Below are 18,411 nucleotides of genomic sequence, written 5' to 3' on the forward strand. Positions count from 1 at the left end.
AAAAAATGCAGAATTAAGATGAACTAAAAGAGAGATCAGATAATACAGAACTGAAAATCATGTATAAAAAGGCAAATCGTTAACTCCCTTGCATCCACCGTTTTGTTTTCATTAGTTTTATAACTCTACCTATGTTATTACTTAGACATTCTTTTTTCATTGAGTATGTTTAGTTACGCTCACATGCATTAGATGTTACCTACCTGTTACAAGTGCTCTTGAATGGAGCTTGTAGCTGCGGAATTCTATAAGCTGATTGGCTGTTCAGTGCAGCAGATGCTGAAGACCTGGGAGGCTGGCAATGTCCAGTGTTTAAGCTGTACATCAGAAGAAACTTGACTAAGCTTTGCTAAATTGAAGGCTAAAAATAGGCCCTTTTCACCATTTGGATTTGATAAAATGAACATCTGCGAATTTATGGCTGCATTGTAACAATTAAAAATGCTCAAAAAAAGTAATTTCCTTAAAATATTTATAATAGATTGAATGCCTTTAAACCTGAATTTGGGAGAAGGGAGCAAGAACCTATCCTAGCTTCAGTGGTATAAAACAGTCCAAAGTGCCTACCAGCCAATCACAGGGTTCACTCACTCATACATCCACATGCACACTGGGACTATTTATCCAAACCTACAAGGCTTTGAGAATTTGGGAGGGAAACTGGAGTACTGCAGGAAAGGCATAGAGATACAGGGATAGCACGCAAACTCCACTAAGTTGTTTTTTATTTAATTACTTTGAAATGTTATTGTTCTTTTTCTGGAGGAAAGGATACATTCTGCTACTTTGATAGTAGGTTTTATTTTGAATACAATTGCTTAAAAGAATATTTAAGGTGTGTTATAGGTTTTCATATAAATAAATGTGAAAATAACCCATTTCTAAATATATAATAATCACAAAATTTTAAAAGAAAAGCAGCATAGTCAACCAGTTTTGGTTGCAGAAATCAGAGAAAATTATAACAAAACCATGGAGGGACTGTTAAACTTGTTTGTACTTCTGCCACACAGAAATAATCCTAGCAATGTGCACATTTATTCAGTTGCATGTGTTCATATGTGACATCACAGTCTCCAAGACTGGCAACAGGTACAATATCTTGCTGGTTCTTAGGCTAAAAAAATTCAAGGAAAGAGGAAAAAAAGGAAAAACATTTTTTTTGGTTAAATGGTTTTGAGTTGTTTACACAATTCTGTACAACAATGTACTGTAAATGTATAATCCCTGTGCTTAGTTTTTGTATTCTTCATCACTGACAAATATATAATTAAAAATTAGGTCACTGTTTCTGCTTAACAATTGTTTTGATGTAAGTGAAGTTCAATAATTAAATCACAAATTTTAAATATTGTGTTGTTCATTTTTGGATTTTTTTCCACTTAAATATTAGTTTATTCCATGTTAAAATTATGAAATGTAGTGTCTGTTTCAGTATTATCATCTTTTATTGAGCTTGGCAGATAAACTCTCTCTTTCATAAAAGAAGTTTATTTCATTTCTCTTCTAAGCATTGTATTAAGTATACAAAATTACAAAAAGGTTTCTTTTGTTTTCTGTGCTATAGTAAAATGTTGATAACATTTGATTTTCTTTAACTACGGTAACATCTATCATATCTATATTCTACTCAAATTTATAAGTTTTTATTTGATTATAGAGTTCATAAATATAATAATGGAATAAGAAAACTCTTTACATTTGCAAGATTTCACTCATTTCAATGAGAAAGAGGCCTCTTGCTCAAGACTATAAATAAATAAAGAGATAAAGAAATAAATATTGGTGGGGCATTGTAGTCTGCAGCAGCAGTAATGGCTTTTGCATGCTTTATTTACGTAGGATGAAGACGTTAGGTAAAGCATTTTATATTGCTTTTTGTTTTGTCTTTTTTTTGAAACAAGAGCGATCAATACACCAATCAATTATGCTCATCCCCTGTGGAAATTATACAAGCACTGCATTCTTTAAAAGCAGTGAATAATGTTTGTGAAAGGTGCTTACAGGTATTTCAATAACTATTTTATGCTTGTTCAGCATAAAAACAAGCAAATACATATTCCCTGTAAACTTTCAGCACAGAATATTGCCTCGTGTTTCACTTCCCTGTCAATGCATTTTGTGAAATAGTACACTTTAATTATACACAAAACATCTTCCATAAAAGCAATGATTTTCTTTCTGCTGTGTTGTTACTTGAAAAGAAAAAACAACAACTGAAACGCATTATATTGATACATGCTAGAACTTGTCAGTTTGATTCTGTTGATCTGGATACAGACCAATTAAAGAAATTAATAAACTCCAATTACTTCTAAACTGTGTAAAATTATGTGAATTACAATTAGAAATAAAGTGTAAGACCATTACAGAAAAATAATACACTTCATAAGAGCCAAAAAAGGATTTATGAAAGAAAGCTTTATCTTGTCCAACAAATATGTCAGAGTTTTTTGAGTAAGCAACCAAAGTAGTAGAAAAAAGAAAACAATATAATTTACTTAGACATTTAAAAATCATTTTATACAATTCCTGAACAAAGCTTAATTATGAAAGTAAATGGTATTCATATCAGACATAACTTAAAAAACTGGATTTCAAATTGGATAATAGGTTGCAGACAAAGAATACAGATCAGAAGAGAATATTTCATATGGGTTGAGGTCATTAGTGGAGTCCCCAGGGAGTCCGTCCTTGAGCATTACTCTTTGTGATTTATATTAATGATGTGGATTTTGGTATAGTTAGTAAACTTGTGAAATCTGAAGATGACACTGAAATTGGGGGAGAGCAGATATTGAGAAAACAGAAAAAGTGTTAAGAAAAGTTTCACATCCTTGATTCTATTTTTGTGGTTGTTTTGTATATGTATGTGTTTTATAAATCCATTAATACTTGTTGAGGCTGGCATCTGTACTGAGGCAGCAGCAGTATGAGATGGCACTCCATGATTCAAATGAGTAGCTTCAATACCTGCTGCAAGACAGCCTAAGAAAAAGTTTGAACCTGCAACACTCATACAATCTCTGTTCTAGTGTGGCCAAAGTGAGTGGTCTCTCTAAGGATGGCAAGCTACCTAAAAGAGTGTCAACGAGAGCAAAACCCCATTGGGTCAGTGTTGGCAAGCACCTTACAGATCTGTAGGTCTTGAAGAGCTCCAGTGACTGCAGGTTTTCATTCCAGCCAGAGCCAATCAGTGCTTGTACAGTAAAATACACATGTTCCATTTATTTTAAATCACTTCACTGTTTCTTTTTCTCTTGAAAGATAAGTTTGGTATTTTTCAGGTCAAAGTTATTTCATTACATAGTATATATGCATTTGACACATGAAATTATGTTCTAAAGTTAAGTCTTTTCTATTAATTAAAAAAAAAACACATACTCATAGTGTTTTATAAAGGAACCCATTAGGCATGGGATGCTCAGAAAACCAAAGACTAAAAACCTACCTACTAAGTACAACCATTTTTTAAGCCAAGAAAGTTGTTGAGCATTGATTTGCATCTTAAGATTACAGACATATTGTAAAATATCTTGTATATGTTATTTTTGAAAGCAACAAAAACAGCAATACTATGAGATTCAGGTGTGCACACTCTCTCGGCACTTGTTTTCCTCCGCAATAACCCTTCAGGTGGTGGCAGCATCATGCAACAGGAGTGCTTTTCAGCCATAGAGACAGGGAAACTGGTCAGAACCAAAGAAAAGATGAATGCAACCAAATACAGAGAGAGCTCTTTGTAGAAAACCTGCTCCAAGGTGCACACAACCTCAGACTGAGACAATGGATTATTTTCAATGACAGTATGACAATGACCAAAGCATACAGGAAAGAAAGCACTAGAGTGGCTTTGGGATAACTCTGACTGTCCTTGAGTGGCCCAGCCAAAGTGTAGACTTAAATCCTATAGAACATCCATGCAGAGATCTGAACACGGCAGTTTACAGATGCTTCCTATCCATTCTGGTATGGTTTGAGAGAATATGCCATAAAGAATGAGATAAACTGACCAAATTCATGTGTGCAAAAGTTTGTAGTGACTTACCCAAGAAGACTCAGAGCTGTAATTGCTGCCACAGGGTCTTCAATAAAGTACTGATAAAGTTGCTGAATACTACTATGAAGGAGAGATTGCAGTTTTAGATTTTTAATAAATCTGTAAACCTTTCTGAAAATATTTTCACTTTGTCATTATGAGTTTCTGAGTGAAAATTGATGGGCAAAGTAGCAAATGTATCCATTTAAAATTATATCTACAACACAATAAAGTGCATAAAGTGAAGAAGTCTGGATATTTTTGAATCCATTTTATACATAAAATGTTTAAATGGCATTGCAGAGTGGTGACATTGTGCATGTTTGTCAGAAATGCAGGTAGGAGTTTCTCCACCCTGCACACATGACAATACTATTACTACTGCTACTACTATATTTCTTTGAATAGGTTTCAGTTCACATTGCAGAATGATACTAAACTGTATTTTGAAGTATGGACACTTCCTTTCATCCTCCCACTATTGAACATCTTTTCTAGAACTGGAGAGTCAGTATTGACAATAATGGAAGCAACAGGTGGAAGACATTGATAAGCCTTGAACCAGCACACATCTCACCACTTTAGTCTTGCCAATACCTGTCTGCATATGGAAAGAAAGAAAAGGAGAGGAGATTATCCAAAGGAATGAAACACAAGGAAAGCCAGCAACACCTCAACTAAGAAATCAATGAGACACGACGTGCTGTGATGTGGCAGCTTCACCTGCAGCTCTGTCAGGCTACCCTTTGAAGCTAAAGTGGGTTGAAAACAATTGATTAAATACCAATAGACTGTCAATGAGAAGAGCACATACACTATATACTATTATTCACTTCAACATGGAAAACAGAGGTGTTTAGGCAGACGTCTGTTTCAGCATAATTAAAAAAATGATTGAACAAAAAATAAATATTTATTAAGATTAAGTACAAATTCCACATATTTTCATTACATTTACAAACAATACATTTTAACAAAATGATTTCTCTCAAAAAGCAAAATTTGAATAAACATAATAAGATGTCTTTACAACAGGAACAAATAGTTTTTTAAGAAAAGAAAGAGTTTTTTTGTTTGCTTTTGTATCTTAACATTATCGTAGACTTGCTGGTCCTGATTCAGAGCCTTTACAAAGTTTGAGGTCTCATAAAGTAATTAGATGCCATACTCATAAGTTTATTTAGTAATTCTATCTTGCAACACCAGCTCAAAAATTTGAAAAAACTCATGTAAGAAAATATATATTTTCAAGAATTTAATTAATATATACTTCTGAATAAATGTCTAACAAATTTTGTGATTCTGTACTTTTTCAGGAAAATACATCCTTGTGCTCAAAACTAAATAGATATGATTAAACAATGGTGACAAAAATAACATATTTGTTTGAAAGTGATTAACATTATTACTTAAAGATATTTAGAACTTTTGAAGCAGAGACACATTCTTGTAGAAATGACTTTTTTCTTTTGAAAAGGGAATTCAAATTTATGTGAAAAAATTAGACCTAAGAAAAGTATTGTACCTTTCAAAAGGTTAGGCATGATAGGTTGTTTCTCATGACCTCCTCCAAAAATGTATTAACTCAGCCAAAATATTTATGAAACACGGTTAGCAGTGACCTCTAAGTAAGAATTTGGACTTAAAGTTAATACAGTGGCCAGCAAAAGCTCATAGTGGTGTAGCTTAATACTTGCCTTCACAATTGGAGGATGGCAGCAGGAGGTACAAAACAAGATCAAAAAGCACAAGGGACTGATAATACTGAAAAATATTCAAGAGTCTAGACGCTGCAGCTTAACATCACCCAGACATTGAGCAATGGGAGAGCAAGCCCATTTTACTTAACAGTTCTCCCACTTACCAATGCAGTTCAGGCAAATTATAAGCTACAGGGGCTGTGAGTATGCAGTGGAATCCATGACCTCAATGTAAGAGAACCTTCACACTGTAAGTGGAGAACACTGTCACTCCACAATGAATATAACCACAATGTATGACACAAGTTGGTGTGTGTCTGCTATGAGATCCTGCTGGGTTTACCTCCAAATCGGTTGTCATGTCCTTCATTTGAGAGGCTGTTATCATCTTACATCTATACCAGAGTAGCATCTTCTGAAATCATACTGTTTCTGCTTCATTTAAGTATTGCAATCAAGTATGACTTTGGTTTCAGTCCTGGCTTTGCAATACACACAGGTGGATTTTGGGAATTAGGTTTTGTCTAGTACATGCTAAAACAAGGGAGAGCCAAGTTATATACAGTATTTACTTTTTTATTTTGTCATCTGGTAGTTTGCTCTTTTAATAATACAATAATATGAGTTTTGTTGATTTTGAAATGCACAATGTAAATAGCAGTGTTTATACATATAAGATTTTGTTCCTGCATAATAACAATTTCAACTGAAAGAAAGAAAATTCAGTTTCTAAGAAGGCCTCATTATATCCACATTTATATTTATGCCAGCCAACCCATTCAGAGGTATAAAACATTATCGCCTTCAAACATGAATCTGAAATGCAGGGTCAGCTTATGTCACTTTGCACATTAACTTGAAACAAGCAATCCAAGAAATGTTATCCTCAACACAATGCACATACTGTATTAAGATTCTTTAATAATACTTCCAAGATCTTCCAAGAAAGCAATCTGTTTCCTTCCCGCAGTCTTATATTCTGGGTATATTGCCTAAAAATAAAATGTTGTTCTGAGCCTAAGTTTCTGGTTGCCAGCACTCTTTAGTTGACACAATGCAGTGCAAATAATGCAAGTCACAAGAACCTGTTGATGCATCTGTTACCATTAACTTAGAGAAACAGAAAAGATACACTTGTTTAAAAAGCCTCAATATTTTGTATATAAAACAGAAGGGATCCTTTTAGTTTTTGTTTACCATCCCTGTACCAAACTGTGTCAAACTGCCTGCAGTTTGGTAATATTAGGTTAGAAATAAATCGACAGAATATCCCATATGTAAAAAAATATAAATTTACAGATATGCATTTATTGGTGTCACTTCCTCTTCAAATGAAAATCATTACCTAAAATTACAGAGACAGCCAGTATTGATTAGAAACTCTTCAAAATATAAAATGTCATTAAAAATGTAGTGGTAGTCTACTGATTACCTGTAGTTTTTTAAATTAGATAACCTTTTTTATGAGTCTCAGAGGTGTGTATCATAAGCAAAAATGCATATTTTTAAAGAACTTTTAATCCCAAACTTGTAGGAACTCTAAATCAGGTCCAGGAATAATGTTTTATTTCAGCAGTTTCATCCTATTTATTATTCTATTTATAACTCTTTTTCATTAGATACTTTAATAGTTGAAATTGAATCAGATATTTCATTTCTGGCAGGACTGGAATTCAATAAAACTCCTGAAAATAAACTACCTCTTCAAAATATAAAAACTGAAATAAGTTTCTGTTGTTTCACTTTTCTTGTACAATTTTGCTATAGTTTACCTTATTTATTGCTTTAATGTATACAGACACAGGGAACATTCCTTAGAAGCAACATTCATTTTGAGAGGACTCAGATATTTTTCATTCTATAGGTCTAAAAAATCCTTATTATTGGCATTTTAACAATAAATGAAGCAAGTACAAATTTGTACACAATGGCTTGTAATTTGATGTATTGGGCCAGGACTCTTCTAGTACAGTGTATGAGTGTGGAGTGAAATCACACAAGTGATGTGTGATTGTGAAGATTGCTGAATTTCATGACCTTGGTGCGGATGTGGCTCAGTGAATACATAAAATAGGATATAAATCATGCCAAATGAACCATATATGGAAGATCTAATGCATAAATCCACACTTTCAGTGCATTAACAGCAACTTGTAGGACAAGCAGTGTACTAGGAGAAAATGAGACGTTGCAGTAATGAAAAATGCTTAAACCATTCTTACTAATGGAATGGCTACAATGTTTCACTGAAAAATATGTGGGTGTAATTCTGATCAGAAGATGTTACAAGCATTATAACTTAAAGTTATGATCAATAATTTAAACTGAAATCATTCATTGTATACACTCATTATTTCTATCATTGTATACCAGGGATCTAAAGCGTATCTCAATTGTATGACGTCCAACATACAACCCAACCTGGATGGAACGCCAGTCTGTTCCAGGCCACACACTAAGACTAACAAGGCACATTCAGTGACAATGACTATTGTTGAACTTTGAGATGAAACTAAGGAGTCTGGAGAAATCCATGTAAATATTGAATATGCAACGTAAAAAGGCAGCACCCATGCCAACAAGCACAAGAGTTGAATCCAGCAATCCTACTTTTTGGGCCACTGTGCTGCCTACCAGTAATACAATAACATGTTCAAATAATTTTTATCACTGACGTTTGAAGTTGACATTCTCTAGTTTTAATTGCAAATTTATATTTATTCCGTTATGAATAAATGAGGAATATTAATAATCTTTTGAATTTGGTGTTATGCATTTAAAATTTATTCTTATTCTTTAATGTTCTAGAAGTAGAAGGGTGATGATATCAGAAGTCTAATTGAAATACATTCTGTTGCTGCAAGGAATGTTTGTTAAAGAGCTGTATCTTTCCTTCATGAATCATGACATAAAACAACCTCCTACTGTATATCACAAATAAATCACAGCTATATTTTTTTGAAAATATATATGAACATAAGCATCTGCATTTGAAAATCAAGTCTGCTTTTAAGTGTAGGGAGTATAAACCACAGAGATATTGAAATTTTGCAAAAGTTATTTACTGTTTGATTCTTTGAGCAATATTGTAATCAAAACAGATGTAACCCAAAACCATTGTTTTTGTTTAATGCATGCAACCTTGCTGTGCAAAGTAAAATTCTAAAATTTCAGATTGTATTGCTTAAAAAAGATCAAAAAATCTGGGCAAATAAAATAAATCACATGGAGAAATGCCCAAAAACACAAGAAACCTACTTTTTTGAGAATAGGTCTATTCATTGGAATGCTTTCCATGTGAACTTCAAAAGTTACATTTTTCAAAAACAGCCCTGCTTTATCTATTATCTTTATACAACAAGCCTTATAAAAATGTTTAAAGAAAGCTCATTCATTTACAAGAATCATACTGCACAATTCTCAACATCGAATACTAGAGACGCTCCAGTCATCAATGAACAGGCACTTCAGCAGCTACCATTCTGTCAGACACTTTAAGGATTGTTCTCATTCTGGTTAACAAAATAGTAGATCTGCCAAGAAGTATAGAAAATATCCATCCTGGACCCCTTACGTTGTTAAATTAGGTTATAGGTTTAACACAACTGTTTGGTGAAAAGAACACACAATTTTACATGCTAAAGTAACAAAGGTATGCTGCACAAATCTGTTTGAACGAGTATATCATCTCATTAGTATTACACCTGTGGTTTGTTCACGCAGACAAAAAAAAAACAGTCACTAGCACCTCATAGGACATACGCTCAAATCAAAAGCATTAATGCAGTGTTTCCCAGTTATGGTAACCTACAATGTCTTTTGATCGACCTTTAAACAAGAATCATAATCTTTGAAAAAGCAGATTGTCATTTAAACCAGAATTACAGTCTTTGAATAATTCTTTCCATTAATCAGTTTTCTAAGTGATGTCAGTCTATCATAGTGCGTTATTCACTGGCACTGGGCTAATCAGCTGAACAGCATGTGTTGGTATGACCCCAACATCCCCAAATAACTAATCCAATAAAACAAAGTAAAAGTATTCAAGCTTCACATAGACAGCACCACAGCTGGAAACTCAACCAGGATCCAGGTACTGTGTTATAGAAATGCTACCTGCTGTAACATTGTGCCATACTTTAAACAGTGTCCTAATTTAAAATACCTGTATTAATTTGTAACAGCTAAGATCTTGGATGGAAGAAGCAACTGAAACAGACAACTCCTGAGCTATGAAATGGGAATCTAAATGAAGAATTGACAGGCACAACATATAGTTCAACATGGGTTTCCAGGGAATTCTGGTTTTCTGCAAGGTACCATAAGTGCTTCATGATTTTCCCTTAAAAATTAATGTTATTTCATTTGGCACTGTTAACATTCACACTGTAAGATAATTGTTTAAACAACATAAGATTGTTTGATCTGATAGCTAAGGTTTATGGTTTAGTGTCACCCAGAGTCCTGCTGTGTGATGACACACAAGTTACCTAACCTAGCAATACTGTTATTGTAAAATCATAAAAACAACTGTGATTTTTAATTATCCAAAACGAGTAAAGCCATTACCATGCTAATTATTTATTAGCATAGTTTATTACTCATGGAACATTTGCTTATTTGTAACCAAATAAATTTTGGAGAAGTGCACTAAGACCAGGTACCATATGGGAAACACTGCAGTAATGCATGTGGGATCTCAACCTGAATGCCTGATCTCATGTCTAGAGACAATGATATGTAGTATAACAGTTTACATGTATGAGAGCAGAGGTGATATTCCATATACACTCCAAATATACGCTTTCTTAAAAAGACATAACATGGACTTTTTTTATTCAATTAATGCAATCCTTTTTTTTTTTTGACATTTTTATACCGCTAAAAGCTTTCTACTGCAAAGTCCTCCAATTCACTCATAGAGATTATATCTAAGCTCCTGGGGGTGTTGGCATCTTTATCTTCACTGTACACTGAACCATCCATTTTTTGGCTGTGAGTATCGTGCACAGGCTCGATATATGGACTGCTGTCTATAGGATACTTTTGATCAACAGGGTCCCTTTTCAAAATCTCATTTACTTCTTGGTTATCCATTAGAACAGCTGGGGCTGACATCTGCGATGAAGATCTGAACGTTGGCAAAGATGTTACTGGTAAAGGTAGAAATCCAGGGTAAAGTACATAAGGAGCATTTAAAACATCTAAGGATGATGCGTGTGACAATCCTCCTTCTGGAGAACGTATTGAGAGCTGAACATACTTTCCAGTTTCTGGATCTAAGAATGTTTTTGTTTTCATTTGAACAGGCATGTCCACAACAAAGTACTGGCCAGACTCAGGATCTTGCAAAAGCTTCCTTTGTGTGATTGGAAAAGACTGAATAGCTTGGGCTCCCTCATATGCTACAATATTAGGAACTGATGAAATAATATTTGGTTTTAGGGCCATTGTTGATTGTAACGGTATTGTGTTCATGCTCATAGGTGACAGGGACAACTGAGTCGGTGAAGTAGGGACACTAGAAACAGTATGAACAATCTTCTTTTCACCCACACCATTGCTTTCAATGTCTGTCTTTGTTTCTGCCTTTTTTCTTCTGTTTGTGAGCTTTTTAGCTCGGCGAAGTGCTTTTTCAGTTTTTGGAGGAACAACCGGTGGCTTTCCTAATGGTTTACTTTCATTAGTACTGTAAACTGAGTCTGATCTTTCAGCAATATCCCTCAAATGTTCTCTTCTGACAACAGGCTGACTTTTTGTCTCAGGCTCCACTTTGGCTGTCACAGAACTTTCTAAGCTCTGTGGCAACCACTGCCTTAAACTCGGTCCTGCTTCCTTTTCTGCTAGTGAACTGCATGCAAGGGATGGACTAGAGTCATTTGGAACATGTCTTTTACTCCCAAAAGATAATTTGTGTGTATCAGGGACTTTACCTCTGCCTGGATTGTCCTTAACTTCTGGAGAAGCATTTATTTTGTTGGTTGCATATTTTGCAGAAGTTACATTTTCAAAGGGAGATGCATTTACTTCAGGGACTATGTTTTCAAATGTGGGTGCATTTGCTTTAACGGAGACACCTTCCACAGCATGTACATGTGTTTTATGTAAAATGTTTTCAGTGGGAGCTACCTTGCTTTTTGGAAGGGGACCTATGTTTAATCTTGGGGCTGTATTTTTAGCAGAAGCTACATTTGTGTTTTGGTCTTCAGATTTAATGGGGACATCATTAGTTTTGGGAATCAAATTGTTAGATTGAGATGGAGATCCATTCATTAGGGCATTTTCCTTAGTTGATGGATTTGGTTTATGAGTCAGATTTTCTAGGGATGCTACACATACCTTTGGAGCAACATTTTCTACAGAGTGTACTCTGCTGTTGACCTTCTCAATGGGGAAAATGTTTGCTTTCTGAGCTACCTTTTCAGTGGGAGTTATGTTTCCTTTAAACGCTAAATTATCATTGGGAGCTGTATTTATTTTTGGAGCTATATCAGTGCCTGGAGTTTTAATTTTTGCCACATTTCCAATGGGACTTAGAAGTGGTTTGAACAATTCATTTCCACTATGTAAGTTAACTGGATGAGCTATGTTTTTATTAGAAGAAAAATCTGAATGGGAGTCAAAATCTTTCATTCTGTTCACTTTGACAGTAAATGCCTTTTCCAATAGAGCTGAATTTCCTTTGGAATTTATACTTTCAAAGAATGCAACATTTCCTTTATGAGATATATTTTCAGCTAAAGATACATCCTTCATGGTCTGCTCCTTTTCCTTGTGAGTTACATTTTCTTTGAGTACTAAAATTTCCTGGAGAACCTTTGGTTTACTAGTAACATTTTCATTCAGAACTATACTTGCCTCCTGGGCTCCCTTTCCAGTGGTGTCTACGTTAGCCCTATAAACTGCTTTTTCAGTGGGATTTATTTCCATATGTCTTACTTTGCCACTAGTATCACCATTTTCTTTTTGAATGACACTTTGTACACTTTCAGAGGAATTTACATCCCCCTTCTTGTCTACCTTGGCATTAGAAACTGTATTTGCATTACAAGATATACTTTCGGTGGCATTTATTGTTTCCTTCTGTCTTCCCTTTACATTGCCGTCTAACTGTGCTTTTTGGACTAAGCTTTCATTAGGATTTACATTTTCCCTATTAAATAGCTTTCCATTGCAGTCCACATTTTCTTTATGAAATATACTTTCCTTAGCATTTATCATTTCCCTCTGTACTGCCTTTTCATTGGCATCCACCTTTGCTTTATGAACTTTACTTTCATTGTGACTTACATTCTCTCTATTCAATAACTTCCTATTGTAATCCACATTTGCTTGATGAAGCACACTTTCAGTGGAATTTTTAACTTCCCTCTGTCCTCCCTCTCCATTGGCATCTATCTTTGCCTTATGGACTGTGCTTTCTTTAGGATTTACATTCTCCTTCTGGATTGACTTCCCATTGTAATCTACATTTGTTTGGTGGACTGCACTCTCTGAATTTTCAGTGAGACTTACATTTTCTTTACAAATTATCTTCCTAATCAAATCTACACTTTGTTTATGTTCTACACTTCCTCCTCTTTCAATAGGATATTCCTTTTCCATATTGACTCTGCCCTCACTGCAATCTAAATTTAACTTATGGATCACATTTTCTACACTTTCTGTGGTATGTGTCTTTTCCCTATGGACTACTTTCCCAATGGAATCTACATTTTCCACACTAGAAGCACATACCATGCTTTTATTTGTATTTACATTTTCCCTGTGAACTACCTTTCCACTGGTATCCACATTTGCCTTATGAACTGCATTTTCTAAACTTTCAGTAGGTTTGACCTTTTCCCTATTGACTACATTCCCATGGTAATTTACATCTGTGTTATGGATTACACTTTCATTTTCATTGTTATTTACTTTTTCTCTATGGGTTACCTTTCTATTTGAATCTACATTTTCCTTATGGAGTATACCTCCTAAACTTTCAGTGTGATTTATATCTTCCTTACCGTGAGTGTTTTCAGTAGTAGATATATTTGCATTAAATTGTATTTTCTCAGTGGGTTGGAGAACCTTTTCAATTAAGGCATTGTTTGTTTTATGAGTTATCTCCTCAGGAGGAGTTACATTTGCTGTGCATGTCTCATGTTTATTGTCACCATCCTTTCTTTTTAAATACATGCATTCAGGTGGAGCAACACTTGGCTTATGAACTACCTTCTCAGCTAATGGTAAATTTGCATTATAGATTTTTTCAGTGGGAGCTACATTAGCTTTATGCGTCACCTTTTCAGAGAAATGCGGAATCTTTTCTTTTGCAACTTTATTTGCTTCCTTCTCTGAAGGAGTTGCACTTACTCTGTGGACCACATTTTCACTGTAACCATCTTTTGTTTTGAAGTATGTTTTGCCAGTTTGAGCTGTAGTTGCTGGGGAGACTATGTTTTCATTGTGCCCCAAATTTGCTTTTGAAGAATAATATTCATGGTAATTTTCACATACTTTTTGGGAATTTTTGCCAGTTTCTGCTACATTAGCAGTGGTGGATGAGTATTCATTGTGTACTAAATTTGATTTTTGGGCAGCAGCCTGAATGGAGTCTTCATTGGTTTTGAGGATTGTGTTTTTAATGAAAGCTAAAGACTCTTTAGGATGTAGCTTTTCTGTTTCAGCAGCTTTTGATTTGTGGCTAATGTTTTCCTTAACAGCTACATATGGTTTGCAGGCTAAGTCTTCTTTGGGAGTTGGCTTAGTTTTGCAGGTTATATCTTTGGTCAGACTTCCAACACGGGAGGCAGTATCAGCAGCAGAAACCGTTACTTTGAAGACTGCTTTTTCAACAAGATTTCCATTTGAATTCTCAGTAGTAGGAAGAATATCACTGACAAATTCTCTTTCAGTAGTTCTTTCATCTTTAACTTTGTCAGGGGTTTTCATTCCCCATTTAAGGCAATTTGATGGTAATTCTTCTGAAAATGTTTTATGAAAAAGAGGCTTTACAGTTTTAATAACTGGGGAAGCTCGAAATGTGTTGTCTTTGATTTTAAACATATTTAGCTTTATATTAGATGGAGAGGACACATTTGATGTTGGTAGTGGTGTAAACGCCTTAGCATCATCCATTAAACATTGCACCCAGTTTGTTACTTCCACAACATCTGAAGGTAAGGAAGTTTCTTCCTTCTGGGATTTATTCACTGATTTTTGATTTTCACTTTCTCTTCCATTTTTTTCTTCACCTGCTCTATCATGACTACTAAGTGCATAATACTGCAAGTCTAACATTCCATTCTCTACCGTAGTCATACTTTCTGCACCTAAATGCTCTACCTTCTGCTCATTAGTAACCTGTATATTCCCTCTAGTCAAATCTTCTCTTGAGTTCTGCTCCATTTCACTATGATGGACATCTTCTAAACACAAATATGACTGTTTAGATGATGCTGAGCTTCTGTTTAGTTCACATTCTGAGAACGAATGTATAACATTTTGCTTTGCAATATTTTCTTCCACCTCTTCATTGTCTTGCTGAGTTATAGTAGGTATTTGTAGATTTCTGTGAAAAGTATTATTTGGTTGAAAATCTGAATGGCTTCTCTGTTTCTCCTTGACTTGAACTAAAAGTGTAGGTTCCTTTTTAATCCCAGTATTAGGTTGTTGTTTTGACTCTTCTTCAGCACATTCTTCTTTTTTGTACAGTTTTAGAGAAGGATATTCTGGTCGTTTCCTACAACTCATTTCATTTGATCTTGTACCAGGTATGACTTCAGGAACCTCACTGGATTTACTTCCAAGCTCATTTACCTGCAGATTAATTACTGCATCATCCTGCGCTGTATTATGAAAAGCTTCCTTGTTACTTGTCGTGTTTGTCGTTTTTGTTATTGGTGGAGAGCTCAAAGTCAAGTAGTCATCCACAACTATTTCACTTTTTGAATCTATGGGCTTTGCCGTGCATATTTCCACTGCAGGTGTCAAAGCAGCTTCCACAACATGGTTATTACTTTTAGCATTTGATTCAGGGGCAGGAAGGTCTGACTTAATCTGATTATTTTTAGAAATCCTCTCTTGCTTTAAGCCATGTTTAGTTCTGTCTTGTGTATCATGATTTCTAAAGGCTGGAGGACTATATGTGCTTTTTACACGTTTTCTGTTATCCTTGAGATTGAAAAGCAGACTTGAAGCCATGGATTTATAATTGTCACGTAGTTTATTGTCAGTAGCTGCTTTGAAATCAGGTTCATGAGTAGTCGATACATCAGATAGAGTAGGTGAAGTTATATAATTAAATATTTCTGATATATCTGTTTCTTGTCTTGCGTGTATGACAGGTGTCAAAAGCTGTGAAATACTAAAAGGAGGAGTTTCTAGTTGGGGCATTTGCCCATCCTGTATTGTGCATACATTGTATGGTAATGGTGCTGATTTTTTAACACCATAGCCAATTTCATTTTGGCTGCTTTTTTCACTAAATGGAGAAACAGTACACGGTCGATGAATGGGTAGCTTATTTTTTACCAGATTTCGATTTTTTCTCCAGGGTGTAAAATTACTTCCCATCTCGGATTCACATCGTTTCCCAATAGCAGATGCCTTTTGCATGACAGATGAGGACGCTACACTAGTTTTTCCTTTTGGGTTCCTTAGGTCACTGTTTTCCTTCACTTGATGGGTTTTAATTTTGCTGTCATTTTTAAGTCCTTTGCAGTCAGAAGAATCAGACCATTTTGGAAACTCCTTAGCATGCTGCAGATCTACGTCTTTGTTCTGGGATGAACTTTTCTTATAATCATTCCATATTCTGAATGGGCTGTCTACACTGTGGAGGAATGCATTTTTTGAGCCAGCTTTTTTTCCTTTGTTACTTTTACTTTTAGACACTTTGTTTGTAATGTTTGTATTTCCTGCTTTAGACTGATGAGCAATATCCTTTTCCGAAACAAGAAAATTATTTGCATGTAAATACAAGCCATCATGATTCTTTCCCCTTTCTTTAAGATCTCTTTTCTTCCACGATGCACAATTTTGTTCACATACATTTGAAAATTCCAGTAATTCCTTTTGAATACTAATGAGAGCTGATTTGTCCCATGATTCAAAATCATTTTCCTTGTTCATTTCATTAGCAGTGATTGACAAGATATTTTGTTTGAAGTTAGGGCTTGCATCATTAAAATGGTCTCCTCCTGTTGTATCAAAAGCCTTGATGAGGGATGAAACAATTGACTTGTCTGTCTTTTGTCTCCAGTCTGCTCCATACAAAACATTGTGTTTACAAGTTATTGTATCGTTTCCATCTTCTTTGGAGTTGTGCACCATAGGTAGCTGGAATGTTTCAGCAGTTACTGACTTTTCTTCTAACTTTGCCGAGTGAACACTTGAGATACATTTTTCATTTGAAGTCCTTTTACCATTTCCTGCCACAAGATTAGTGAAAGCAGGATTACATTCCACAGGAGAAATAGCAAAATCTGAGTCATTATAAATTGCATCTTCACCAATGCACAGACTCCTAAAGGCACGATCTGTAAGATTACTAACTTCTCTGTCTGTATCATCTATAAAGCTTCCCACGCTGGAGGTGTCACTAAAGCCATCCATATATTTGTAGTGCCCTTGCATGTTTCCTTTGTGATTCATATGGCCTTCCTCCAGAATGCTAATTTCATGTGCCTAATTTCATGCACAAGGCCAGTTGCTCTAGTCAGTCTCCAATGTGCTTTAGAAATGTTATCTTGCATCTGAACAATTTTCCATCCTCACATTGCAAACTAAATATATTTCTGCAAATGAAATCACATAAAAGTTTTGCATTAATATCATAATGGTCTTCCCCATCTTAAAAACATATTTAGACCATATTGTAGTGTTTCTAATCAAGCACAGTAAGATATTGTTTTCATTTAAAGTAATAGAATTGAAAGTACAAGTTAGATGATATCTAACTTGTACGTTCACTGCTTTTATCCAGCCAAGGTAACCAGTAAACAAATTACATTGAAAAAGCATACATTTATTTCTAGTAGTATTTCACAACAATGGTACTACTCATCAATGCAGATACTTTAAAACTCAACAAACATATATTAAGGTATTTATAAGGTAATACCATTACTATTGTAATTGAAGACCAGGGCAGGATTTGACTTAAAAAAGTAAAACTCTACAAGTCGTGGTTTACAGAAGACCCAAGACCCTGACTAGTAGGGTGCACTTAAGCCGCCTAAACTAAAAAATAAAGCCAAAGGAGACCAAAAATAACTAAAATTTACTGGCAAAAATAACAGCAAACAAATGAGTACAAGATAATGAGGTTGTAAAGGAGAGAAGACACATATTAATAACATTCTCCCATGATCAGTGCTCAAAGTGGGCTGGTATGCACTGGTATGGCATATTCCATTTCAGTGGCATGGTATATTGTAAATGATAGCATACCCGTGCATTTCCCCTCCATTCTGAAAATCCAAGGTACACCCCAACCCGATCTTCGATGTACTGTACTTCTACTGGCACACTTGAAACCCACAAGGAAGACACCACACCTTGGCTCTTCAATGTAACAAAACCTCGAGGTAATCCATTACCCACTCTAATATGAAACTGCGTTAAATTTACACTGAATCTTAAGGGGGTCCAAGAAATCAACAAAACCATTGAGTATCTGCAATT

General features: G+C 34.9%; 1 protein-coding gene across 2 annotated transcripts in view; it reads right to left on the bottom strand.

Annotated features, from left to right (window-relative positions):
- Positions 1 to 5,988: 5,988 nt before the first annotated feature.
- LOC120541894 (cardiac-enriched FHL2-interacting protein) overlaps positions 5,989 to 18,411 on the bottom strand; it is a 51,089-nt gene continuing 38,666 nt past the window's right edge. For both annotated transcript variants that reach the window (XM_039773852.1, XM_039773861.1), the window contains one exon: positions 5,989 to 17,522. In XM_039773852.1, coding sequence (XP_039629786.1) covers positions 10,621 to 17,379 — 6,759 coding nt within the window. In that variant the 5' untranslated portion in view covers positions 17,380 to 17,522 and the 3' untranslated portion in view covers positions 5,989 to 10,620. The remainder of the gene's footprint in view (positions 17,523 to 18,411) is intronic.

Source organism: Polypterus senegalus, chromosome 1, assembly GCF_016835505.1.
Source record: "Polypterus senegalus isolate Bchr_013 chromosome 1, ASM1683550v1, whole genome shotgun sequence".
Classification (NCBI taxonomy): domain Eukaryota; kingdom Metazoa; phylum Chordata; class Cladistia; order Polypteriformes; family Polypteridae; genus Polypterus; species Polypterus senegalus.